Here is a 27,153-nt window from a genome sequence, read left to right on the forward strand (position 1 = left end):
TTCGTCACTGTGCCTTGTTGATTTAAGGGAATTTGATGCAATGGAGTGTAAAGTATTCCGGTACGTCTGCAACAGCTGCACTTCAGTGGCTATACTGTAATACGATACTTAAGAGCATACGTCTCGCAAAACTGACTCAATTACGCATTCATGTGCTTAAGCTCTAGAGCTTCCTACAACAATTACTAGAGGGACACTGGCACTGCAATCGTTTGGCCACCATGGGAATGATGGGTATATAGTAGCTGCATTTGTCTCATATTCATGCTCGTGGATTCAGACGTTCCTCTGGGTTTGTTTACTACGCCTTACCTGCCTTGATTGTCCTACATTCCAGAGCAATCTATACTTTTCTAAGTGCAGAAGACTCCGTGGACACACGCGATCGCTACTAACTGCAGCGGTTCAGCCTGTCGGGGTGGCGAAATCGGAACGCGCCGAGCGTCTGAGCGCGCTGGCTTGCCCGCGAGAAATTAACAAAGGCGTTCTATGACGCTTGCCGATGCATGCGTCCCTGCGTAATTGTTTCAATACTGGGCATCTGTCCTAGAGGTCCCGTGTTCGAAACCTGTCGTCGGACAATTTTAGCAATGTTTCTTTATTGCAAATTATTTTGTTTAAAATGACGAGTTTACACAGTCGCGTATAGTCGTTTGAAGCCGGAGGGACGAAGTTTAGGCAAATCCATATACACTCAGCGTCATTCCCATGCTGGCTGAACCGCCCCGCTTGCAGCTGCCGTAGACACTAGCGCCAGGGTTCCCTCTAGCAATTATCGTATAAAACTCTATGGCCTAAACACAACGTCTACTCGTCACGCCAACGTCTTATTGTGATTACATCATATTGCATCAATGTCTGTCGCTTAGAATACTGCTGAAAGATCTGCGGAGAGCTACACATGACACAGTGTTTTCGCTTCTACTCTTTCCTTCAGGGCTGCGTGGACTCTGCGACTGGGCGCGTGACACCACAGTACTAACATGGAAAGAGGCACAACGGTGAAGTTCTGTTACTTATACTTTACTGCTCAGCCAAATGCTTATTCTACGGACTTTCATTGCTACAGATATGTTGTCGATTCGGCCGTTTTTTCCTTGCTCTGCTATCACGTGTCAAGCTCAAGGGCGTCATTGAGACCAGGTTGTCAGGGTCCACATTTTTTCCCCCTTCACACAGCTGCTTCTATATCTCGCACTCCCCCTTGGTTCACCCACGAATATTCCAAAGTCAAGAACGGGCCGCGCATCTCCACGCAATTAAGAAATATAGCTATAGCAACATTTCAATCATTCAGTGCTGCCGGGCTGCTCGTGCGCAAAGTATATTTAGTTGTAATCATTGCAAGTAGATGTTTTGCGCAAAAGCAAGCTCACGGAGAGTGCTTCGAAGTATTTTTATTTTCACGCCAATTTTAGCCCATAGGTTGACAAGCAAAGAACAAGAAACAAAAAGAAAAAATTGAGGAGACATGAACGAGCACTCTTTGGAACAGCGCAATTAATGAGCTCTCTTCGAACCGAGAATTTGAGGATTGCTGAGAAACACATGGATACCAATCAGCCATCCCGTCGGTGTGCCCTGCGCTCGAGCGGCGCTCGAAACACCTGCGCCGGCAATCAGCGTTCGGCGACTGCGCGTACACGCTCAACGTGCTCGCGGCCGTCGGCGCTTATGCTCGCTGTCATTGACTCACGGGCTGACGAGATGTGCCGTGTTTCTTGAAAGCGCGTTATGAAAGACATCGCGCTTGCGAAAGAAAAAAGGTAAAAAATGTCCTCACTGCGCAGTTCATGAACGCACAATCTACTGTAGTCACTTTTTTTTTTCTTTTTTTTTTCTCCACGCTTTTCATTACTTCGGCCCTTTGAGAATAAAAGACCTGTCGGGCGCCCTGTCTCGAGATAAGACGCAGCAAATTGAAACGAAAATTTCGGAGCCTCGCCGGAGATTCATTAGCATTTTTATGGGGCTTTCGGGTGGGTTTTCGCGCGCATTTGGGCCTGCGACGCTCGAGGTCTTTCTTATTTTAAGCGAGGCGACGCTGTTTCGGCAATTGTGTCAGTCCTACTTTACCTACACGTGCAAAGGAAAGAGGTACAGCCTGGTTCGAAATGCGCTCTCAGCCAGGTGACACGTCATTTAACGCAGCTTCAGCCACACTGGCACGGAATTCTAGGGAAGAGAGTATGGTTAGAAATAAGGAATAAATGAGAATTTGATTTGGTCGTAGAATAGGCCATTATACCAGCACAATGGAAGAACTTGTGGCGCCCTTCTGTCTCTCGCCTGTGGATGGTCTATGCACCTGTACACTTTAGTTACGACCGTTCTATGCCCATCTTTCCTCCCAAATGTAACGTTTGCGCATATTCAACATCGTTTTCAAGCTATTTCGAAGCGGCCCATTTGTCAAATTGTTATGGAACACAAGAGATAACTTTGTGGGCGGCGAGAAGTTGTCTTTTCTTCCTTTGGGGGCCGATTTCGCCGTATATTTCGCCTAATCCTATTAGAGAGAGATGTAAAACCTGAAGCGCTTTTTCGCTTGAGCGACCGTTGCTTTAGCTCTCGATAATTTCTAGTGGGCCTTTCTGCTTCAACCATTCTTCATACTATTAGATAAGTGGCTTTTTTTTTTTTTACTTATCATGATATTAGATAAGTGCGTTTTATTTTGTTTTGCTTCGTTCATTCTACGCAGAGGCATGCCCTCGTGTGTATAGCACGATGAGCACGGTAAGTGTTTCGCTGCATGCTTCGGCTTCCCGAGTCTGTTCGAAGCAGTACTATTTTCCCTGGCTGGCTCACTCTGCAAAATCGGTCGGCGCAGCGACGCTCCACAGGGTCCGTTCCTTGTTTTTCTATTATCGTGGCCACCTCACGGTATACCGCGTTTTCCTCTCTGCCCGTACAGTGCAGTTTTTTTTTCTTTTCGTCCTTTTTTTTATGTAACATCGCGGTAGAGCAGTTCTTACGCACCCGATTCAATATTTCGAAAAGCGTTGCACGGTGGTTCCGCCATATGGCGAAACTGCAGAAAGTAAAAGCCGATGTTTCTCTTGTGCAACACAGACGCGCTTGGGATACGCTGTTCGGACCCGAGGATTATGGGAAAAGGTAAGGTGGAGGGCAATAAGAAGAATAAGAAAAGTCCCGGAGCAAGCGGAAATACGCGGGCACGGTCGAACGACTTGCCGCGGACTGCAGAATGCATTTGCTGGACGCGTCCAACAAATTACGCTTCGTATCGAAACCGATCTCCGCAGCAGAGGAGGCAATGTCGACGACTTTCACCGGCTGCAGTTTAGATAGAAGGAAAAGAGGTCGCACCGAATGGCACGGCGAAACGAGGCCAACGTCGGCGCCGTTTGACGCGATGGGACGGCGCTGCCTTGCGCCCTCTTTCGGCTCGCCCAGTTATCGGAGCGGGGAAGGACGAAGCCCGACGGTCGCGACGTGTCGGTTAGTTTCTTATCGTCCTCGCGCCGCGCACGGATTTATAACCCAATCAGTCGGAGTGTCGTTTAACGCAATTCGTGGCTACGGCGGAGACGGCGCGCGCGATATCCTCGAGCGGCGGTCGGTCGTTAGCGGTTTAGTCGCAAAACGCGCGTCGAGACGTCGTTTGTCTCTGCTCGGCGACGACGGTGTAGTACTACGCGTTTTGCGCAAACCCATTCATTGCGCGGCGCGGTGAGCCGTCAAGCGCCCTCCGGCATCACTACCAAAGGAATTCTTTTCGCTGGAAGCAGCACGAAGCGGCATTTCTTTCTTTCTTCCATTTTTGCTGTTGTTTTTGTTGTTTTGTTATACTGCTGCAGAGTGTATAGGCAAGAACTCGAACGACAAATATAAGCTACGCTCTCTTCGCCTGAAATGAGAATGAAATCGTGGTGGCCCTTATAGTGGTGGACGTGTCTTCCCTCTGCTTTTTTGTCTTTGTTGCGGTGGCAACTGCCACGTGACATTGCGTGTAATCAACCCCACCCCGCCTTCACCACTCCTGTCATCAGACTGCGTGAAATGTGTCTTGAATGCCACGTACACCAGCAGCTTATTTCGCGCAATGGACATTATTGTTGCTATTCATCTCATAGATGGGAAGCCTACAATGAACCCCACAAATGTTTCTAAAATTTCGGACAGCATGTGAATAAATAACCAAGTCCGTTTTCAAAATGAGGTGATTATGCACCATGGTATACACACCATTAGCTTTACCTACCAGCTCGGTCGGAATTCCTAACAGTGACTGTGCAGAGTTACCGGCGCTTGCTACCAGCTTCCGCATATCGGGGCGTGGTGCCGGCGTTCCAAACACCTGCGGTGTCGTTTGTCTAGACGATGGTGGTGGTGGTGAATTGTAGCAACAGTCGGGTTTAGCCTGGCGATCAAGGCCGGCAATTGCTCCGCCCGAGCGTCTCGCTCAATACCACTGAAGGGTTTCACCATATGTCTATCAAACCATTCTCTCTTAAGAATTCCATAGGGAGACGTGACGTTTCTTTGCGGGCTATAACTGAGCCCTCGGGAAATATAAGGTGTTGCAAGCACGCATGCGGAAGGTCCTGGCGAGTATCCTTGTCATCTATTGAGTAGCTGGGCCAAATTGAGGTGTCCATTTACCGCGTCCTCTACGAACGCAGACGTGGCGAATAATTGCGAATGAATGGAGCTAAACCTCGTTGGAAGCCCCTATCGCAGAGAGAAACAATTACGTACTCTCGGTTCAGCAATCCTTCATTGTCCTCGCGGCGCTCGCAAGGCGTGTCCTTCACGAAGAGCGCGCACGCAGGAAGTCAAGGGTCAAACATTCGGCTTTCTTGCCGTCATTTTTGAGCGAAGCTGAACCGAACCGAGCCCGTGATGAGCAGACAATTGGCAGTTCGTTTTGTTCGCATTGATACCATAGCGAGGCAGACCCAAACGAAGGCTAAGACACAGCGCACCCCACCGCAACCAGGGGCCTCACACCGCAGCGCCCCTCCTCCCCTAGTGAGCCGGCTCAGAGACTTTGTATACTTGGAAGGCACAAGTAACATCAGCTGCGAGAGAAGGAGGACAGGGAAGAAGCGTCTGCCGACACTTAGAGCGAACCGTCGGCAGCGTGTTGAGTGCCGCGCACCTCCCGCCGGTAATCAGCCTCAGTCCCGTCCCTCTTTGCTCTCCCCCCGCCGCAACCACTACTCCCGAGTCTACGCTGCCGAGATCAGTCACAGCCGCGGCGTGCCTCACAATCAATCCACTTGGCGCTCGTGTCGAGCGAGAACTGGCGAGAAGGGTTGGGCGCGGCTTCGCGCCAGCAGCACTGCTGCGTCAACGAATACCAGGCGAGCGTGGAGTCTTGCGCCCCGAACGCGACGGAGTGACACAGAGCTCGCGACGTGTCAAGTCCGACACCTCCCTCTCGGCGTCTCTAATTTCGCGACCGGCGTCGATTTCTCATCGAAGCATGCGTCAGAGTCAATTGGTTTCCCCCACTCTGGCGGCACCCGACGGGAACCAATCGGGACGGGTCTAATGCGCGGCCTTTGTGCGGCGCGCGCACCGCACCCCATTCATCGCGGCTTTCCCATTCAGAGGAGCCCGCGCGAGTTAGCGCCGCGCAATTCTTGCACCGGCCCGAGCGCGGAAGAGGATTCCCGGCCGCCGCCCCAATCGAAACGTCCCGCTGCTTCCGTCGCCGCCGGCGCCGTCGTCTGCGCCCAGCGGACTTTCGCGCCGTCCGAGAAGGAGAACGGGCATCGCGCTGTTGGGGCCTAAGCACTGTCGCGGCCTTAATGCCTACTGGCGCAACGCTGACATTATGACTGGGCAGCCATGCGAATGCAGTGTGTTGTCATGCATAGCTTCCAAGCTACACAGTCCAATTACATCACCGATTTTGGCTTTGCGCGGGTACGTTAAATTTAGCAATAAAACAAGAAAGAAAAACATTATTGTGCAGTATCGCTATCATTCAGATGTAATTCGTTGTTGTAAAAAAAGAAAAAAAAAACGGCCTAGTTAATGTGATTCATTCATTGATAAACACGTGCAAAAATAGCTCAGCGACGAGGCGAATACCCTGTAAACAAATACTAGTGACGAACATATGCGGCATAATGCTCCAGGCAGTTTTATTTTGTGACCAGCGGCCATCTAATTACATTGCAAAATTTATTGACGCGAAGATGACCATATGAGCATCTGACACGTGAGCAATATACGTTTGCGCTGAGAGTGCCAGTTCTTTCGCTCTCACAAAAGAATTAAGACGGGCGGAAATGGACTGTTTTCTTTCTGAACGAAACTAGGTGTCCGCAGTAGTTGAGGCCTGCAAGTGCTGCAGGAACAGTGAAAACACAGTCACAAAGAAGAGTGCGTATAAGGGTGGTCGGCAATGACCCTAGTATGCACGGCTAGCACGGTCACAGCGTTCCTTGCTTATTTCGATAGCCACATGAGACTGTCCACATGGCGCTTGCTCTGGCTGTACAACCCAACTCGGTCCGCGTTGAGCGCTTTGCCGCTCAACGCGGACCGCGCGCACGCGCGCGCACGCACGCACGCACGCACGCACGCACGCACGCACGCACGCACGCACACACGCACACACGCACGCACGCACACACGCACGCACGCACACACACACGCACACACACACACACACACCTTGTAGCTGTGGTACACTGAATTTGCAGGTAACGTCTTCAAAAAGCCGTGGTGGGTCTATAGTGACTCCGTTTTGGTCATTCGAAGCCTAACGCGCGGAATGTGTTCACGGCCGCATGAGACAGAGGGTCAGCCAGAATGGGCTGGAAAGAGAAGTCAAGGTCGTGTGTAGGAATGGAGGACATTCACTATACACAACACCGAGACTCAAAGGGTTGGTCACTTTGACTGAGCTGAAGAAGCCAGTTAGCGGTGACTCTCGACCAACCGGCTAGGAAATCTTTCCACCACCAAACGCTGGCTCTATAGACGCATCCTGGAGGAAACTTGCGGATAATGCGCGCGGTGCAGGAGCATAACGGTGTTCGTGATAGGTCGTCGAAGTGATACGGCAGCTTAGACGCAAGTGCGGAACTGTTAAAAATTACATCAAGTCGGCCATGGAAGCCATTGATTGTTAGGCCGGGTTTCACGTCTCAGAGTAACGCAGGGGTCAAGAGAAACGTCATAGTGGAGGGCTCTGGATACGTTTATTACCACCCGGGCCTTTACCACATACACCTCAATACTCATTGCAAGATAATTTTTTTAAAATTCCAAGCCTTCGGAATGAGGCCACCGAGACGGAGGATCCAACCTGCGACCTCGTTCTGAGTGGCAGAACACCACGTGCCACTGAGTCGCTGAAGTTGAAAAACGGAAATGAAACAAGATGACAGCAAACGGCGCCTGCGAATACCAAATTTACATGTGTTCATGGGATCGAAAGGAAACCGCAGCGAAAACGTACCAAGTCGCTTGCCGGTTTCGTGTGATTCCGACGGCTGGTTAATATAGCACCTATTCACCAACCGGCCGAGTTATGTCGTGGCGAGGAGTGGGAGTGTAGAGGGGGCATTGCGTGCGACGGCGTGAAACAACCGAATTGCACTACATCCCCCACCTGTATTCTAATATTATGCTAATACCTTTCAAGATATTCTCGCGAGCGGACGCTCCTTTTTGCGGCGCTTGAAGCACCGCCAGCAGAGGAAAAATTTTTTCTGATAAAATGTGGTCCTGGTAGGCCCGAGCTCTGCGGTCGCTGTTGCAGAATTTTATGCGCACGCATTAGTTTGTTCATTGTAATCGCATTTCTTGCCACTCAATATAATTGGAATGCATGTAAGTGCACGTCCGAGGTCAGCACGCGAGAACGTTTTCCAGAGTTCTTTTGAAGTAGAGGATTGAGTCTATGAAGTGTAACCCACACAATTTTGAAACATTCCGCGAAAGCCGCGCGTGCTTAACAATCCAGGTTAAAGCCGCCTTTAAGAAATGGCCCAGAAAAAAGCGACGGGTCACAAGCGCGATTTGCATTCGATGCACCCGGCCTTCTCCGAAAGGCCGTTCTCTAAAATGACCGCTACACGCACGTGCCTTCCCGCTTAAATTGGTTACAGATGTGGGTATGCGCGGCCGCAGCATTAGCATTCGCGCCACGTATCGTTTCTCACTGCTACTCTCTTTGTTCTGGCACTCTGTGCGCATACGCGAAATGACAGCTCTGTATAGCACTCCTGCAAGAAAGGAAGTGCTGCGAGAAAGAGAACAGCGGGCACCGTCGTTCGCTCTGCGCGTGTAGCCAATGCGCTACCGCTTCAGAGCCACCCGTGGCCCCGCACCCGCGTTCCTTTCGCCTGCAGCATCCACAGCAGTGGGAGTGCGCTCCGAGGGAAACGAAGGTGGAACGAGAGCAGCGATCGGAAGGGCGCATATGTGGAGCTGTGTATAGGAGCGGGAGAGAGCGCGCGCTTTGCATAAATCGGGATTGCAGCGGTCAGGTGATTTGCATTCATGGCCCACGCCAGAGGAGGTGGCATCGCGCGAATACAGGCTGCCATGCGCGCGACAGCGCTTTGTCGGCCACGCGAAAAGCGCATCTCGCGCGAAGATTTTATACAGGGGACCATTGTTCAACCGTCCGTCCCCGTGTTCATCACTTCACAGATGACAAGAAGGAAAGGGTGGACGTGGGACACAACTTTTCTTTTCTGTCTTAAATATTTTGTTAAACACTCAACGCTATGCAGTCCATTTGAAGAATGAGTGAGAAGGACTTGTGCAAAATACGGTGAGAACCTAACATTCCAAGCTTTCATGGACATTAAAGTTACCGCGCCCCCAGCAAGCTGTGGGATTCCTGTACAGCAACGCATAACGCGAAAAGCCATCACCGGAAATGCGCCTCGCAGTGAAAATTGAAGACAGCGAAAACATAAGAGGCACGGCTTGTGCTAAATAAATGTGACGTAGCCATGTAGCTCGAAGACATACGAAGAAGCAATGAGAGAGAGCGTCGTCAGCGGGGAGGCCAGCTCGTCTCCTCGCATATTCATGTCACAACATTTCGTTTAATCCTATTTAAAAAAAAAAGAAATATTGCGGTAGAACACTCTATAAGCAGTATTTCACAACTATATCAGCGTAAAGCAAAAACGTCATACGGGTCTTGGTAATAGGGCCCCATAGCAGCTTTTTTGATTAGTCGGCGATGGTGTGTGTGTGTGTGTGTGTGTATATATATATATATATATATATATATATATATATATATATATATATATATATATATATATATAGCTTGTCGGACTGGCTGGTGATAGTATGACATGGTTAAAAACCGCGAGAGGTTATGGAGCAAGGTGGCTCGTATCGTTGAGTGCCTGTTCCGCCAAAGGCGACTTGACTCTCGAACCTGCCTCGACCGCGCAAATGATGGGACTCTGAAAAAAAAAAAAAAAAAAAAAAAAACTTCTCACATCCAGCATTTCTTACAGGACTCACATTGGTTAGCCAGACTCGCAGACGTATTGAACCACAAACGGAGACGACTGCAGAGTCCATATTGCTTCGGGAACGCCATCGATATGTTCCCACGGCTCTGTCCTGCGCGCCCTTAGCTGGTTAGCATACATTAGGGACATTTCGCAACGGATTGGCCTTTCATCTTCGTGTAAGTTCGTTTTCTTTTTTCACGGCCCAATATATGTTCTCACAGACGCTTCTCTCATTCCCACTATAGCGATTTGCCTTTTCCATTTGGATGACGATGCCGGTGAGTGATTGCAGCGCGAGAAATAGACATACCACATCTCTTCGTCTGTCTACTCAGTCCGTAACCTCGAACGCATGCGTTTCCTTAACGAGAATTCTGCGGATTTTCTTGCACTCTGTTTCACTGCATATATACACGCCCCCGCATGAATGAAGCGCCGCAGCGACGAACCGAATCCGCGGCCGCCTGCTCAACAGCTGAACGCAACAGCCACTGAGACACCGAGGCGGGTTGGAGTTAAGTTGTGTCCCACCTTTCTCTGATTCTGTCTCTTCCCTAAGCGATGAAGGCGTCTGAATGAGAGCCAGCAGTGCATGGCAGTGCCCGCTAGAATCTGGTAACCTGCTACAGTCCTGACTTTCGTTCGCTGCTGCGTAAGTTAATCCGACTGTGAAGGCGCATGAGCATGACGATTTAAAAGACAATCCTACCCGACACGACGTTCCATCGCTGCTCGTTTATCGCTTTTTAACCCTGCAGTTAGCTACCACGTGATGTGTACCCGCCGTTTGCACTGCGTGCACATGTGCACCATTATTTCGATTACAGAGTGTATTTGTTCTTCTTGAAAAGGAGCAGCCGGCGCTCGCCTAAAGGCGCCGACATCTCTCACTTATGAAGTATTACAACAAAGGAAAAAGGAAATTGGGAAAAGTGTGAGAACAACTCGATGTTATTATCACTCAAGCAGAACGATTTAGTCGCACACATGTCTTATTTTTGTTTACTTTGCGCGCCTATTATCAGTTATTTTGCACCTTCCTTCGCGACAGACATGCAGGTGACATATAGTGCGCATTTGACCTTCTTGTGTTTCTATTTTGCTGGAATGTGTACGTGCGTTAGGTGATTCAAACGTACGTGATATTGCCATTTTGAGCACCACATGCGGAGTCGTTTTGCAAATTTACCATCAACACGAGTGCTGGAAAAGTCTTGCAGGCCACCGTCGGGAGTGTGCGAGCGCAGCGAACTGCGGAGTCCAGGAGTCAGATGCTGCGATATGTACGCACTTTTTCTGTCTTCATTTTCTTTTTTTTTTTCGTTTTCCTGCTCCTTCTCCAAATGGCAGGTCAAAAGCTCGCGGCAGTGCCAACCGTTGCGTGGTGTATCTCACAACTTCTGCAGGCCTTAATTACACCTTTGATTTTTGACACATGTACTGTTCGCATGCCTAAGCGTCATCATGCTGTTGTCGCTTTTTCCAAGCATGCATATATATATATATATATATCCTTGTTTCCTCTTTTCCTATTGGCACCACCGCGCTAGATAGAACGTAGGGGCGCATGGTCATGGATGGAGGTTGGCTGGAAGCATCGGGCTAAAGCAAACATTGATACATGCGAGCCTCTGTTATCGTTCAAAATGTCGTGTCAACTGCGCGGCCCCTCTACAGGACGGTGTCAATATTTCACCTGCACGCGCAAACTGCCGCCGTAGCACTTCCTGACCAGTGCATGGGTCCCATGCATAGTCGGCAGCGTTTTCTCTGAGGCGCACCGAATTGCGTACGTTCCGGCCTGAAATTTCACAAGGAGTGATGCTGTGCTGCGCTTTTCGCAGGCGCTTTCTCCGCGCATTGCGGACTTAGCATTCCCGTTTCACATGCGTCGATCGAGGCGACTGCGATTTTCGCATTTAGGAGCACCTAGTCGAAGACTGAATTATTTTTGGCGTCGGCATATTCGGTTCGCTTAGGCTAAAACAAAGTAAAACAAACTATAGGAACAGTTTTCGCGAAATGTTTTTGGAGTTTTTTTTTTTTCTTGTGGCTTTATCAATTTGTGTGTGTGAGAGAGTGAGAGCTTTCTTTCTTTATGTTATGTTTGTTTGTGTTTGCTTATAAACTGGGACCATACAGGCTGTTCTTATTTCTTTACTTTCGCCGAGTGGGAACCAAGCACCGAAGCCTTTCGGGAGGCAAGAAGGCGGGCGGCAGTGGAATAGAAGACGCTCGTGTCGCAACATTATCTGCCTCTCCATTAAGATTCTCAACCAGGTCCGAACCGCGGCACGAATCGGCCTCGAAATCAAGGGCTGTATCCAAACAGACACGAAGCCCCTTCTTTTCTTGAGCACCGGAGGGGCGCCGCGATGATAGCGGGCTGGAGGAGCGAGAAAAGAAGAGGCGACGGACGGCAGCCAAGCGCAGCGTTGCCAAGCAGAGATAAGGGCGCCGAGGCGACGCGTTAATTAGCGTCGAGATGGGCGGTGCTAAGCAGCGTCGAAATTGATCTCCTCCGTGGTTTTCGCAGAAACTGTTGCCACTGTGGGGTGGAAACACAGGTTGGGCGAGCGGTGGTAGCATGCGTGGGCTGTAGTGTATGGTTACAACGTTCGGCTCGCATGCCCTCGGCGCGCCTTTGCCGAGCAACACGCGGCACGTGACTCCCCCCTACGAACGCGAACAGAATAGGCGGCGGCGACGGCTATACGCGCGTGCACCCATTTTTCAAACTTGTCGTTTTGTAAAAGCCTCCGGGAAGGCCGAAATAGTTTCCGCCCCTTGAGGGAAGGACGCGTTTTAGCTTACGCGTTCACGCGTGTAATGTCCTCTTATTTTATTTTTGTTCCTTGTCTTTTTTTTTTCTTCTTTCTACTCGGGGAGATGCGCGAAGTTAGTCACTTTCTAGCCGTGGTGATCGTTGGACGTGGTTTGCTACGCTTGAACGACCAGGCGTGAAAGTTCTTCTTTTGCTTGTCTGGCGGTAAACTTGTTCACTCTTTATTTTCTGAAATTGTCGGCCACGCTGCACAGTGGGTGAAGGGGCCCGCAAATTAGGCGCCGCATTTCTTGACACCAATCCCGGTGCATATGAGCAGTGCATTCCAAAGTAAGAATTTTTCTTGCACTCAGGTAACGCAAATTGTGGAGATTGATACTATAAGGAGTTATATGAGAACTGCGTAGTTCGAATGCTAGTATACCGCGGGCCCCGGCCATAAAGGAGACGACTGGCATGCGTCGAATGGTCTTTTCTTTCTGTCTCTGTCCACCTTTACTCTCCCAGCCTTTCTGCTTACCGTTTTGGGCCAACGCCATACGCAAACGCTCAGTCGAAAACATGTTGCCCGGACGAAGTATATGCAGTTGTATAGTTCATAACCTGGTCCAGTAACGTGGACGCTAATGTGTTTGAACGTATACTCTAGCGACAACTCAAGATGGAAAAGCAAGAATATCAACCGCGGTCGTGTGCTCAGTTGGCTTCCCCTATACTTGGGAGGGAAAACAGGGACAGAAAGAGGCAGGAAGAAAGAAACAGAGTCGGTGAGCACAGACACACACAAGAACGCTCGCTGCCCACGCCGAGGAATGCAAGTTCGAAGAACAAGCGCAGTGTCGACGCATTGCCGTCTTGTGTGTCCAACAAAGTGGGTCCGACTATCCGGAAGACCCCGTAATTGCACAAACAAGATCCCTCGCTGCTGAGCAGTGGTTATATTTTCGTTGCGTGAATATAAAAGCAAAAGTAGCGCCGTAACGGTGAGTTCATGTAGAGCTAAAGTGGTTTGGTTATTGTCACTTTAGTTCACAAGAGGTAGGTAATTTCGAAAAATTGGCAACTCAGCCATGTAGCGCTCTATACAGAGGGCTCTGTCTGCCCTGGCGAAGAGATCTGTTGTTGAATAAGTACGTGTAAAGCAATGTGACAAAAAATAACAAAGCTCAGCTGCGATTGTCCTGGCGACGAGTGGCGAATATTTCGTATTTGTTCACCCCGAAGAACTAAAGCTATGCTCTGCTCATGCTCGTGGAATCATTGAGAACCGTAGGTGGGGGTTCACAAAACTTCTATCGCGTAAGGCGATGACAGTAATCGGCGTGATAACTCGACAATAAATAAGGCGCCATCGAATCCCGAAATTCAGCTCACGTCCCTTCCCTACGCCTACGTGCACGGAAAATTTGTCTTATAAATTTATGTGGATGTGGCTCCGCAGTTCTGGAAAAGTTGTACAACGTAATGCGCGGTAAGATGAATTTTATATTTAACGATAAAGTTGATTTTACAGCGCGTTACATTTCCTTGCCCGCTTATGTTTTTTTTTTTTTTCTGGATTATCAGTGTCTCTAAGTTTAGAGTCAAGCGTTAATACGACAAGAAGGCGTGCTGTTGCACACCTCTGCACTCGATACACGCACTCAACACAACCCGGTGGTTATGCTCGTGTCACAAATGTATAGCGCGTGGCCGACGTTCGTTGCGTATACGTGTACGTTCGGCCGGATAATTAAAGCATAATGAAAACCACCGGCTTCCATTCGCATTTAAATACCCTCGATGGAGTGATAAAGCACGGTACAGTTTGCGTTAAAGGTCACTAGCACATGTGACTCGGATGTTTACGTGGTGATGTCTTGTTACAGAGGCGCCGTGTAATCACATGTTCAGCGAGTACGTAACCGCGAACTGCACGGAGCGACTTGGCCGACTGCATCTCTGCATCTCTATTGGCACGCGATAGCAGCGACTTTTCACGTTCTCAGCTCCAGCGCAATTACAGTACGGCATCTTTTATTTTCTTGGCGGGCAATAACAGCGATGCTTTCGCTAAACAAGCTTTGGACTGTCAAATGTAGGTACAGCACCATTAAGCAAAACATTGTTTTCTTTTTACTTGTCTTAGAAGACTTAAATGATTTGTTAAGCAAGAACCGTTCGGTATATGATCAGTTCTGCGACCAATCGTGGGTATAGTGCAAGGATATTAACACCAAAAACGGCGATGCTTTGTCCCGAGTACATGGCTCGGTATCTACGTCAGTGCGCTTGCGGCGCAGAGTGTGGTTGAGAAATTGTGCTAGAAATCAGTCAAAGGCAGCGCAACAAAAATGAACGTGAGTTCGTTGTTGCTGCGCCGTTGGTGCGGTGGCAGGACAGCATGGTTGAATAACACGGCAAGATGCACCAGTCATGTACGTCGATTGCGGTCACTTCAGAGTAAATGATTATCGCATTACATATCATGAGTATCGCATCAACGTCTACCCTCAAAGAACATAGCTTCCCTAAGGCTGGCGGAAGCAGCGCGCCTGATTCCCTCTTCAACACGCTGCTACACTGGAACATTCAGTCTTGGGCCATCTGTGAATACATCCTAACTATATCAACAATCATTAAACACTTTCCGCTGACTCGTGCCGTCGTGACATCCGGTGGACCCGGCGCCGCCTACACACGTGCTACTCGGTTCGTCGTCATACTTGGCGCGTAAAACGCGGGAAAGTGCCGGAAAGCCGCGAAATGCAAGCGCTGGTCTTCCGGCGCACGTTAGCTCGATGGCCGCCCACCTGTTGTTGTGCTGCAGCCGCTCGTCCGCCGAGGGGGTCCGCGCGCACGTCCAGCAGCTTCTGCTCGAGCAGGCTCACTCTGTCCTCAAGCCGCTGTAACCTGACCACGCACACCACGGTCACTGTCACCAAGCCGGTCAAGAGGAACCACTGCACCGCGACGGCGGCCAGGCGCCAGGCGAGCACGCCGTGGCCCGACGCGGGGCCCAGCAGGGGGGCCCGCCACGGCTCCCAGGACAAGGAGGTCCGCGCCGGCGCGTCGGGACTGCCCATGGTCGCCGCTCAGCACGTGCGCGTGGTCAGTCGGCGGGAGCGCGGAGACCGGCCATCGGAATCGCCCGCACTATTGCTGCTACTTCGCTCGCGCCGGCTCGCGGACCGACTGACTGGCCGCCCGCGTTCGGAACGCCCGCGCCGGGCGCCTCCTCCGCGTCCTCCCTTCTTCGGAGCCGGCGTCCGCCAGGTGGCGGCATCGGACGGCCCCACGCGACACCGCGGCAGGCACGGCGCGCGCCCGTTCTTCGACGGCGAGCGCCTTTCCGGGCGGCTTGTTGTCGCGCGTAGGCGCTTTTTTTTTTTGCCTCGCTTTTGTTGGCGAGGTGCAGCGCAAAAATGTCCCTCGAAAAGCATAAAGATATATAAAGACACCACAAGTGCCAACTAGCAAGAATGGCTTATTCGACAATGAAGGGAGCTACAGGATTAGAGGGTAAAAAAAAAGTTATAATAAAGATATTATCAACCGATATTGTATGAGATTATACGTTACTTGATTATAGATTAAATACATCACAATCAACAAATATTGCGAAGAAAGCACGTCGCTTTTGATGCGATTAGCATTATCGGGATACTTCACGTATTTTCCGGTATCTATTTATTTATTTGTGACAAAGTGCAGTCCAAAATTTGGTCCTTGCCGTCACCTCTCTCGTTCGCCGCGCAGATGTTCTGCAGTGTCCCAGATTCTCCACTGGGTCATATTTCGAGTTCCGAGGACCTAAGTGGGCACTCATACAGTGAACAACAAGAGTAAACAAGAGACCAATCATACGAATAAGTATTTCAAAATACAAACTGAACTACAAAATAATTGCAATACCGAAATTTCAATGTGTATTAACTGCAATAAAATGATTGAAATACAAAAATTTCAACACAATATAGAAGTAAAATAAAAAAAAATGGAAACAAACAAACTATAATAGGCTCTCAATTTGCATATGTCAATACGGCTCGAGTAAGATATACCACTCCGAAATCGATCGAGGGAAGAGAGAAAACTTGTATCTATCCCAGCAAAATAGTGGGTCAATGAATTCGGATGATCGTGACGTGGGGCTCTTGTTGATAAAGGGGTTACGTATAACGTAAGGCCTAGTGATAATTCACGATTATTGAGTGAATGCGAAATACTAAGACGCACTAATACAAGACGGTGTAATTTTAACCGTGTTTCAAGAAGTCGAATATTAGCCACCATTAGCTGAGTAAGAGAATCACTGCGTTTAAACTTCGAATAGATAATGCGGAGAGTTTTCTCTGGATTCTTTTTTTTTTTAAGTTAAGCTTAGTGTATGGATACAGTCCTACACATACTAGAACATATAGATATAAAAGGGAAAGACAGATCACACCGCAATGAGTTTCTGAACAAAGTCCCAAACATACAAGTGGCCGCGATAGTAGACTGCAATGAGCAGTTAAACAGATTAGTAGTACATAGAGATAAAATAATGCGCGCACAGAATTTGACAGTGAAAAGTGAGCTTCAACACAGAACACAAAAGTGTATAACACGTCATGTACAAGTGCTAATAATTACAAATAATGGAAGCTACTTACATTGTGTGGCTATTAGCGTGGTATCTAGTACTGGATGCCTGTGTCTTCAAAAAAATGTTCGAGTGCGTTCAATGCTTTTCGCTGTGTTATTTTCGATGACAATGAGCGCAGCAATTTCGCGCGTGAGAGAGGTCGGTGAGGATCATTGGAGGGTATAGCTCTTGTTCTAGCTGCCGTCATTGCGTCGCGTCTGGGGCATTCGAGAAGTAGATGGCGAATATCCTCATCATCCTTGTCAAAGGAACAAGCCGGGGATGAAGCCCGTTTTATGCAGTATAGAAAATGTTTTGTGTATGCTGTCCAAAGGCGGAGTCGATGAATTAATGCCTGGGTACTTTTCGAAAGTTCGACATCCAGCTGGTAATTTAGTTGAGGGCTTTTGTGAAGTGGGGTGGTTCGTGCGGCCACGAAGGTTCCATGGATGGTGCCGTGCCAGGTGCGGGGAGAAAGAAGAGTTCCGAGCGATGTTTAAGAGATGAGAAAAAAAGGTTTAAAATCAAAGTACATGATTAAGTTTTACAAACATGGCTCCAACTATGGTCCGAGCGTCTCTCCCACAGCCGTTCGGATCCGCTTTTTATGCCGTTTATTTCCCTCTTTCGCCAATCGAGGAAATTCACTGACCAATCACAAACGCCGAATCGTTCTCCACCATCCGTCCTCCAACGTCATACCAATCTGGTGGCTCTCCTGTAACGTTGCACAATAAGAGGCAACCACGTGTCAAACTGTGAACCGGCTGTCGATGCCTCCTTCCCCGGGAGTTCTCGACAATGACCCTGTCATCAATCAGTGGCCTCTTTGTGACGGTCAGGAGGGGGCGACGTTGTTGTCTTGAAGCGAGCTGCCTTGGGTGAACGATGAGGCGTGATCAGAATCCGTGACAGCCGCATGTCTGCCGGTGAAGCATACCTTGTTCTGAGGGATCGCGAGGCACAACAGGGTCCACTTCGTAAAGAATCGATTCCTTAGTATTGTCATTAAACCATGTTGACTTACACAATTCTTTCTTTAGTACTTTCAACATGCATTGTGTGTCCATTGGCGATAAAACGGATGAGTTGAATATCTGCATCTTTATAGGCCAATTTTGCCAACGAGTCCGATAATTCGTTGCCTTCTATACCAGCATGTCCCGGGACCCACTGTAATATCCCTTACTGTTTACAACAAGCCACACTACTGCTCCTGCATGAGAAACACAGTGGACGCCTTCACGTTTACACGAATGGTTCAGTTTCTTCTGCAAGCTCAGCAGGAGCAGTGGTTATTCCCGCGAATTCCGTCACCATAAAATTCAAGACAACGCATTTTACATTATCGACAGCTGCACAACTCGCCGCCCTGCGTGCTGCTCTTGAGTTCGTAATTGAAGAACCGTCACCGGCATGGTCAATCTTCTACTACTCGAAGACCGCTCTCCAGTGCATTATGTCGCCATTTAGTCATGAACTGAATGAGACATTAGTCACTTACATAAGACTTCTTCACTACCACGTAATAGACAAAAAACACAACAAAGCATATCAGTGGATACCGGACCATTGCGGTATCTACGGAAACGACCGTGCAGATGAGGCCGCCCGATCTGCTCACGATGGTCCCCACTGTGTAGCTATACCGTTATCGAGAACAGACGCAGCTACAGGGCTTCGTTCGCTCGCACATGAACTTACACTCGCACAGTGGAACTCGAAGGAATTTACCAACGCTCGCCTCCACAACTTGGATCCGAATCTACGGCTCCGCCTTCTGTCAGGACTACCTACAGCTGAGGAGACGCTTCTGTCCCTCTTGTGGCTTGGCGTGGCCTTCACAAATGCGTACTCATTTCGGATAGGAATGGCCAAGAGCCCTATATATGCAGTAACTGTAGCTGCGAGGAAACAATCGCCCACCTTCTGTGTGGGTGCCCCCTCTTCAGTGCGCCCACGAAAGAACTTTCAAGAGTGCTAGATAGTTTCCCTCCGACAAACGCTCTTTGTCGGAGGGAAAGGTCCTGGGACACTGGCCGAGACCGTCCTCAGCACAGAAGGCTTTGAAAGCGTTGTTGCGCTTCTTGCGGAGAACTGGTCTTAGAGACAGATTCTAAGCAGTGCCTTATTCTCCTTTTCTTTTTCTTTTATTTTTGCTCTTCCCCTCTTTTGTAACATCTCTTTTCCATTATCATTTATTCCCCTTACCCCCTTTCCTCAGCACAGGGTAGCCAGCCGGTCTGGGAACTGACTAACCTCCCTGTCTTTCCGTCTATTTCTCTACCTCCTCCTTACTGTTTTCTTTCAGTAGCCTGGTTTAAACTGTTCGGTACTGCATGTGCTATTCGTGCATGTGGCTGGTTGTCATTAATATTTTCAAGACATGCTAATGCCGGTGGGAAGTCCGTAGAAATTACCCACTTTCTTGGTGTGTCATATGTTTTGATAAAGTAACTGGTTTGGAGCATTTTAACTAATTCGGCTATTGTTGGTGATAACGTGCGTCCTTGCCGACAAGCGTACTCCACCTGTAAGGATCTTGTAGCATAAGCTGCACTCACACTTTCTTTGATTACTGAACTGTTCGTATAGACATGAATGAATTTCTGATAATTGTCAAGTAGCTGATTTAAATGTTATTGTTGCGCTGCGAATGTGAAAAGGTCGCTTTTATTTTTAAGACCTTAGATTGACATTTCTATTTTCGGTGCCAGTAGAAGCCATGGTGGGTAGCGGAGGTCTGTGTGCCAAAAAAACCCATCGCGGAAGTTGTGATTTATGCTCTTGAAACATGGCGTGTATCTGTGCGCCCAGACGGTTCTCTACCATAGAAAGAGATGGGTACGCAGAATGCTTGGTACAAATTCTAAAGAGATGCTGGCATGTTTCCAGGCTGTGAATTACGGTGAAATGTGGTTCTCGCGCTTCTGCAATAGTGAGGTGACTGGATATAGCTTGTGGGACTCCTTGACACATTGGTAAACTCCGAGCCTGTAACAGCTGTAGTCGGTGAACGGACGCCGCAGATAAGTTGCGCAATACATGCGCGCAGTAAGCACTCCTCTGGCGGACAATTGCTGAGTGAACGTGGAGCAGGGATGCAGTTGTTCCATCCCACTTCCTACCTGCGATTCTGTGGATAATATTTACGACACAGCTAATTCGGTCCTCCAGGGAGGTGAAAACATTAATTAATCGAAATTGGTGACCTGAAATCACGCCGGGAAAATGATGTTTCCGAACCAGCTCAATCTCATGGCCGTCTCTTAAAAGACAGAAATGTTTGCCTCTTTTCCGTTAATGGCAAAACCGCGGATTTGGCATATCTACATGCATGCCCCGCTCTCTTAAATAATCGCTTGCTGCATTTAAAGCATTTAAAGCAGCCGATCCTGGACAGCCTCTAGAGACACGGGCGATGTGCATACGCAAGTGTCACCAGCATACATAGATATGTTTATGGCTACCGGAAGTACTGCTGGTAAGCCTCCCATTGCTGCATTGAAGAGAAGTGGACTTAATACACTTCCTTGCGGTGCTCATTCATTTATGGTGTATGCATCGCTTTGTGTGTCACTTATATATATATATATATATATATATATATATATATATACATATATTTCTGTCTTCCAAGAAATTAGCGATCCATTTGAGAACCTGGCCGTGCACTCCGAGCGTTGAGAGTCCATGCATGAGATGAAGGTGACTGACTGAGTCAAAGGCCTTCTTAATATCAATAAGCCAGCAACAGAAATGTTCCCGCAGCTAATCTCGTGGTCAATAAACATTACCAACTCAAAGATGCAGTCTAATTTTACATGTACGTTTTGTAAAACCAGCCGTTTGACCCGGTAGACAATTGGTGAATTCTATCCATCATAGCCCGTCTAATATTGATCATTTGTTCCATCGCCTTTGACACATAGCTGGCTAAACTGACAGGCCGAAAGGACCCAATAGAAAGGGGTGTTTTGCCAGGTTATAGCAGGGGGATCACGTTAGCGATGCTTCAACTCACAGGAACATGTACTTTCTCCCACATCTTGTTGAAGACGTGTAGGAGAGTGGACGTGCCTGTTGGGTCAAGGTTCTTTAAGCTGAAATACATGGTGTTGTCAGTACTAGCCGCTGTTATTTGGCGTATCTTGCAAAGAGAACAGAATATCAACTGGGCATGAGGGAAATTTCAAGCACCTTCAGTCTGTTGCTGCACTGACAAGATGAATTGATCTTGAACTGAGACAGGCTGTAGGAAATTTGCTAGTGTTTAGAACACACGTTTGCAAATTCGCCTTCAGGTGACCCAAGAGATGTAGCAAGGCTTTTGAAAGGGCTACATTGGGATTCTGGATGGCCAAAGGCGTTTATTAACATTCAAATTTTAGTTAAGGGAGTGAAGGGGGGAACGTGACGTACAGAACTTACGCCACCGTTGCTATCTCAGTTTTTCCATGTTCCAGTTAGATTTTCGCTTTGAATTTTGACTCTCTTGATAACCTTCAAGCCATTCGAAACGACGAAACCGACGCTCTGCTCTTCGTCTAACTGCTCGGAGTCGTTTGCAGTACGCGTCAACACGGTAATGGCCTTCCGGAAAGGCTGTGTATCGCGTAACCCTGGAATAACTGATGACATGAAAGTGTCCAAGTCGTCTGCTTGCTTCAGTCCCGCAGAATCATATCCTCGAAACAATTGTAAATTAGTAAGTTCGGTGACTCTAAGAGATCTTGCCGGATCCATAAGGGGATACACTTTGAGAATTGGGTAGTGGTCATTATCCAGTGTCTCATAATCTGTGCACTATCTAATACTGCCCCCAAAATCAGATGAGGTTACAGTCAAGTCACGACAACTGCCCTAATTGTAGCCTCTTAAAAAATGTGGGCAGTTTGCACTAGTGCTGCAAGGCTGGGTCACAGCGGAGCTAGTTGCGGCTTTTGCTAATTATTGCTAGGTTTTGCTAAGTTTTCGAGGTTATACATAACTCGGGTAGGTTCATACTAAGTGTTGCTAGGTTTTGCTAAGTTTGGCGATGTTATGCATGGCTTGGCTAGGCTCATGCCAAGCGTTGCTAGGTTTTGCTAAGTCCTGCGGGGTTATGCATGGCTTAACTATGCTCATACTAAGTGTCGCCAAGATTTTCTAAGTTTCGCCAAGTTTTTGCGAGGTCATACAGGGCCAGGCCAGTAAGCCACATAAGCCCCAGCAAGTCACAAGCATACAAGCCACAGTACGTGCATCACAATTTATTATGTGCAGTGCTTCAGTACCAGTCGTCATCATCGTTGATCCGGTCCTCGCCCTCGACGTCCGACCGTCGTCGTGGTCGTCGTCGTGGTCAGTGGCGTCGGGGAAGGCTTCGCGAAGCGCTTGCAGGGCAGAGCTCTTCTGTTCAAAGTTCCGCACTGAGCTCACCGTGGAGAGATTCACGTCGAACCACAGCCGGTCACAGACGCGGCAGCTGTGCCCGAACTCTATGCCAAGGAATTGGCGCTGGAAGCGGCCGTTCGCACCTCCCATGGATTTACGGGCTTGGTGTTGGAAGTTCTCGGTGACACGCAGGCCCGGAACCGATTCGAATGGATGCGTACGACGCTCGGGCAAATACAAAAAAGAAGCTCTCTTGTAAAAGCTCAACTTGTAGAAGGTGGAGCCAATACATCACACGAGAATTCCATCTACCATCGGCCTAGAATGTGCTAACTTATTACTGTGCGAAGGATTTGAGGGCCTAATTTGGTCCCCAGCAAAGATGTTTATGAGAATATCAGCTTTATATCAAGAAAGTGAAAGTGATTTTTTTTAAATCCCTGATAGCAGCGCACCGCAAAAAGAAGCCAAATAAAGAGAAAAGGAAGGGAAAACGGAAAGGATATACCTTGACGGCTCGTAACTTGTCTGGAGGAGGAGGAGGAGGAGGAATAAACATTTATTGTGCAACCAGCACTTTATGATGGCCGGGCCCAAGCCTCCCATGAAGGGACGTCGAGGGCTTGCCTCGCCGCCGCCTCGCGGGCGTGCTGGGTCGCCCAGGTTTGGTCGTCGAGGGCGGAGCTCCACAGAGCCTCATGCAACCTCGACGAGAGAGTCGTGGTGTTAGCCTGTGTGTACTGTGCTGGGCACTCCCACAGCATATGCGGAAGCGTAGCCGGGTAAATGCCACAGCACCGGCAGTTGGGGGTAGTGTAGACGTCTGGAAATATAAGGTGGAGGCGGGCGGGTGAAGGGTACGTGTTTGTAGCAGACGCAGGGTGGTAGCCTGCGCCCGGCTGAACTTGGGGTGAGGCGGGGGGAAGGTTCGGCGACTGAGGTAAAATGCCTCAACGAGATCGTTATAAGTTGTCAGATTGTCCCTGGTGTCCAACTCATCTCCAGTGACTCCGGTGCGGTTGACTAGGCCTCGCGCAATGGAGTGGGTGACCTCGTTGAGATTGGGGAGGTGTGGGTGGACAGGGCCCGCATGGGCCGGGATCCATGTTAGGGAGATTATGCTGTCTTTAGAGTGTGGTGCCTGGCAGAGGATACGAAGAGCTTGGGGAGAAATACGGCCTTTGCTGAAGTTAGTGACGGCTGAGCGAGAGTCACACACGATAGTGTGACAGGTGGGATCTAAAATGGCCAGGGCGATGGCCACTTCCTCAGCCGTCTCGGCAGTGGGGGTGGTGACGCTGGAGGCGTGGTGTAGGACTCCATCGCGTGTGGCGACGGCCAGAAATCGTGTGCCATGGGAATATTGGGCTGCATCAACAAATGTGACGCCAGGTACGTGAGCAAGGGCTTTTATGATAGCTCCGGCCCGAGCTTGGCGCCGGGCCCTGTTATATTCAGGGTGCATGTTTCTAGGGATAGGGTCTATGTAGATCCAGCTACGGATGTCGGTCGGGATCGGTTGTTTGGGGCCCTGTTGCTGATGGTAGGTGAAGCCAAGCGTGGATAGAATAAAGCGTTCCGTTTCAGTAAGGGTGAGCCGTTCAAGCTGAGAGCGTTGTTGGGCTTCAATGAGTTCGGAAAGGTTGTTGTGAACTCCCAGTTGGTTGAAGAGTTCAGTGCTGGTGGAATGCGGGAGGCCAAGTGCTTGCTTGTAGACCCCTCGTATGAGGGTGTCGAGCTTGTTTTGCTCAGCCCGGTACCAGTTGAGGTACGCAGCAACGTAGGTAATGTGACATATGACAAAGGATTGGACGAGGCGGAGAAGGCTTTCTTCTTTGAGTCCCCCTCGTCGGTTAGAGATACGTTTAAGAAGTCGTAGGGTGTTTTGGGATTGGGCACAGATCTTGTTGAGAGCCAAGGCGTTGGAGCCGTTGGTAGAGATGGTGAGACCGAGGACCCGGATACTAGGGACGTGTGGGATACGACTACCATCTTGAAGGCGTAGGGTGATGGCGTCACAGGGTCGGTGATCAGGTTGGTGTTTGGGAGGGAGACCCCGCTGAATGGGCTTGTAGAGCAGAAGCTCCGATTTAGCCGGCGAACAGCGCTGTCCGGTCCCTTGGAGATAGGCTTCAACCGTGTCAATCGCCGTTTGGAGGGCTGACTCCACTTGACCATCACTGCCTCGGTACGACCAGATGGTGATGTCGTCGGCGTAGATGGTATGGTTGATATTGTCGACTCGTTGTAGTTGCTGAACAAGGCCAATCATGACTAAGTTAAAGAGCATGGGAGAGATAACTGAACCTTGCGGGGTCCCTTTGCTGCCAAGGGGAAGCTGGTCTGATCGTAAATCCCTGGCCGAGAGGGTGGCCATGCGATTGGAGAGAAAGTCACGAATGTAATTGTAAGCTCGCTCTTTCAGGTGGAGGTTGGAGACCTGGTCAAGGATAGCTGCATGGGAAATGTTATCGAAGGCATGAGTGAGGTCGAGTCCGAGGATGGCTTTCATGTTACGGGAACGATCGTTTTGCACTTGATGTTTGAGCTGCAACATAGCGTCTTGAGTAGAAAGGTGAGGGCGAAATCCAATGATGGTGAGGGGATAGAGAGAGTTGTCTTCGAGATGACTGTTGATGCGTGCTAACAAGGCGTGTTCCATCACCTTGCCTACGCATGAAGTGAGGGAGATGGGCCTTAGGTTATTGAGGCTAGATGGTTTGCCAGGCTTTGGGATTAGGATAATGTTGGCAGTCTTCCAGGCAGCTGGGAGGGTGCCACTGCGCCAGCAATCGTTGATGTAGTCAGTCAGATGGGACACGGACTCGTCATCGAGATTGCGAAAGGTTTTGTTAGTGACCCTGTCTGGCCTTGGAGCAGAACGACCATTAAGCTTGCGAAGAGCAGCATGTATTTCAGATACGCTGAAATCGGCGTCTGTAGGATTGGGATTACCGATGCAATTGCTGTGTGGATTGACTTGTCCCCTGGAGATATATCTGGTGCAGAGGTAGTCAAGCACCTGTTGTGGACCTTGCTTAAGGGTCTCCGTATGAAGGAGCTTCTGCAGCCGATCCTGTTGGGTGGTGCGGGTGGTGGTATTATCAAGCAGATGTTTGAGGAGTTTCCACGAGGAAGGACTATGAAGTTGTCCATCCACCGTGTTACACTGCTCAGTCCATTGTTGCCGGCTGAAGGTTTGACAATACTCCTCGATGGCTGTGTTGAGTTTGGAGATCTTACTTCTGAGGTGACGGTTTAGGCGCTGCCCCTTCCATGGAGCTAGGATGGAGGCCTTAGCCTCGAGAAGATGGGCGAGGCGGCTATCCATGCGTTCAACTGAGGCATCTGTAGTTACCACCCAAGTGGCCATTTCAACATGAGTGCGTAGCGCCTGCATCCAGGCGTTAATGTCGGCAATGCCTTCTGCTGAGGTAGAACCTATGCGTATCTTTCGAAAAACATCCCTGTCGGTAATGGTGAATTCTTTAGTGGGGGCAGGGGCGGCAGCGAGTTGGGGTAAATAGAGAGCAAGGATATAATGGTCGCTGCCCAGGTCTTGCTGGGTATTAGTCCAGTGTGCATTGTTGATATGTTTGATGAAGGTGAGGTCGGGGGTAGAGTCCCGTGTAGTGGATGTACCGAGGCGTGTGGGAAAGGAGGGATCCGTGATGAGCGTAAGGCCTAAGTCGTGGTAATCTTGCCAGAGGTTGCGAGCTGCAGCTGCTACGTGCGAACGTAGCCCCAGCCTGTATGGACGAGGTCGAAATCGCCGCCGATGAGTAGGGGGTGCGTTCCAGCTACGTGAAGAGCCTTCTTAAAAAGGGTGAGGAAGCGACACCTTGCTTTGTCCTTTGGGTTATTGGAAATGTTCAGAAGGAAGATGCATTCTTTCCGTTTACGATTGGGAATTAATTCGAGGAATAGATGTTCGATGTGAGGACTATTGAGATCATGTTCAATAACAGGGATACGGCGCCGTACTAGGGTGGAGACCCGGCGAAGAGGTTGGGTGGTATGGAAGGTTTGATAACCGGGGAGCGTGGTCGGGGCGTTATTGGTTTCTTGAAGTAGGATAGCATCCGGGCGACGGGTATGCTGACGTAGGTATTGATTGAGTACCGGTTGTTTCTGGTGAAAGTCTCGGCAGTTCCACTGCCAAATGAGGGCGTCTTGATTAGTGTGAGCCATGACGGGAGATGGTGGATGTCGCCATCGGCGTCCCGGAAGGGTCGCAGACGGGGGCGGCATGGCTAGGAGGCGTGAGAATATGAGTTTCTAGGTTGGTCACTCGTTGGACAATACCAATGAAGGCTTGCTGGATGGAGTCCAGTGCATGTTGGAAAGTGCTAATAGTTGTTTCAAGTGAGATGAGCATGTCTAACTTCAGAGCGGACTTGGCCCGTGGCTCCATCTTGCAGGGCTCTCTTCTTGGGGCGGGAGTCATGGGGGCCTCCTGACTAGGGGCAGGGACCTTCTGTGCGATAGGTGTAGGGGCTGGTGCTTGGGATTGTTTGAGGTCTCTAACCTCCTGTGTGAGTTTAGTTAGGAGATCGCGTAGGATGGCGTTCTCGCGCTTAAGCTGAGCTATTTCTGGGTTATCTGGTGAAAGAGGAGGGGAGGTGACTTGTGGGTTGGCAATCTTACGACCCTCTCGCGAGGTGCCCATGAGAGCCTCTGCGAAGCTCACCTTGTTGTTGGTAGATGTGATGCGTGAAGCCGATGCAGACCGGGATCTTGAGCGTTGTTGCCAGGATCGAGATGGAGTTCTCGAGCGGGAACGGCTCCCCCTTGACGGTGTGTGGGAGCGTGGCCAGGTTCTGGTGTTGAGGGTGGAGGGGCCGGCTTGTTTATAGGTGGCTTGGCTGGTTGTTCGTCGTTCCCCGATACGCTTGCGGATGACGTAC

General features: G+C 49.5%; 1 protein-coding gene across 4 annotated transcripts in view; it reads right to left on the reverse strand.

Moving 5' to 3' along the window:
- LOC126547602 (uncharacterized) overlaps nt 1-15,430 on the reverse strand; it is a 460,580-nt gene extending 445,150 nt beyond the window's left edge. For all 4 annotated transcript variants that reach the window (XM_050195494.2, XM_050195495.2, XM_050195493.2 and 1 more), the window contains exon 1: nt 15,054-15,430. In XM_050195494.2, the coding sequence (XP_050051451.1) occupies nt 15,054-15,326 (273 nt within the window). In that variant the 5' untranslated portion in view covers nt 15,327-15,430. The remainder of the gene's footprint in view (nt 1-15,053) is intronic.
- Between the last annotated feature and the right edge of the window lie 11,723 nt (nt 15,431-27,153).

Source organism: Dermacentor andersoni, chromosome 1 (assembly GCF_023375885.2).
Source record: "Dermacentor andersoni chromosome 1, qqDerAnde1_hic_scaffold, whole genome shotgun sequence".
Classification (NCBI taxonomy): domain Eukaryota; kingdom Metazoa; phylum Arthropoda; class Arachnida; order Ixodida; family Ixodidae; genus Dermacentor; species Dermacentor andersoni.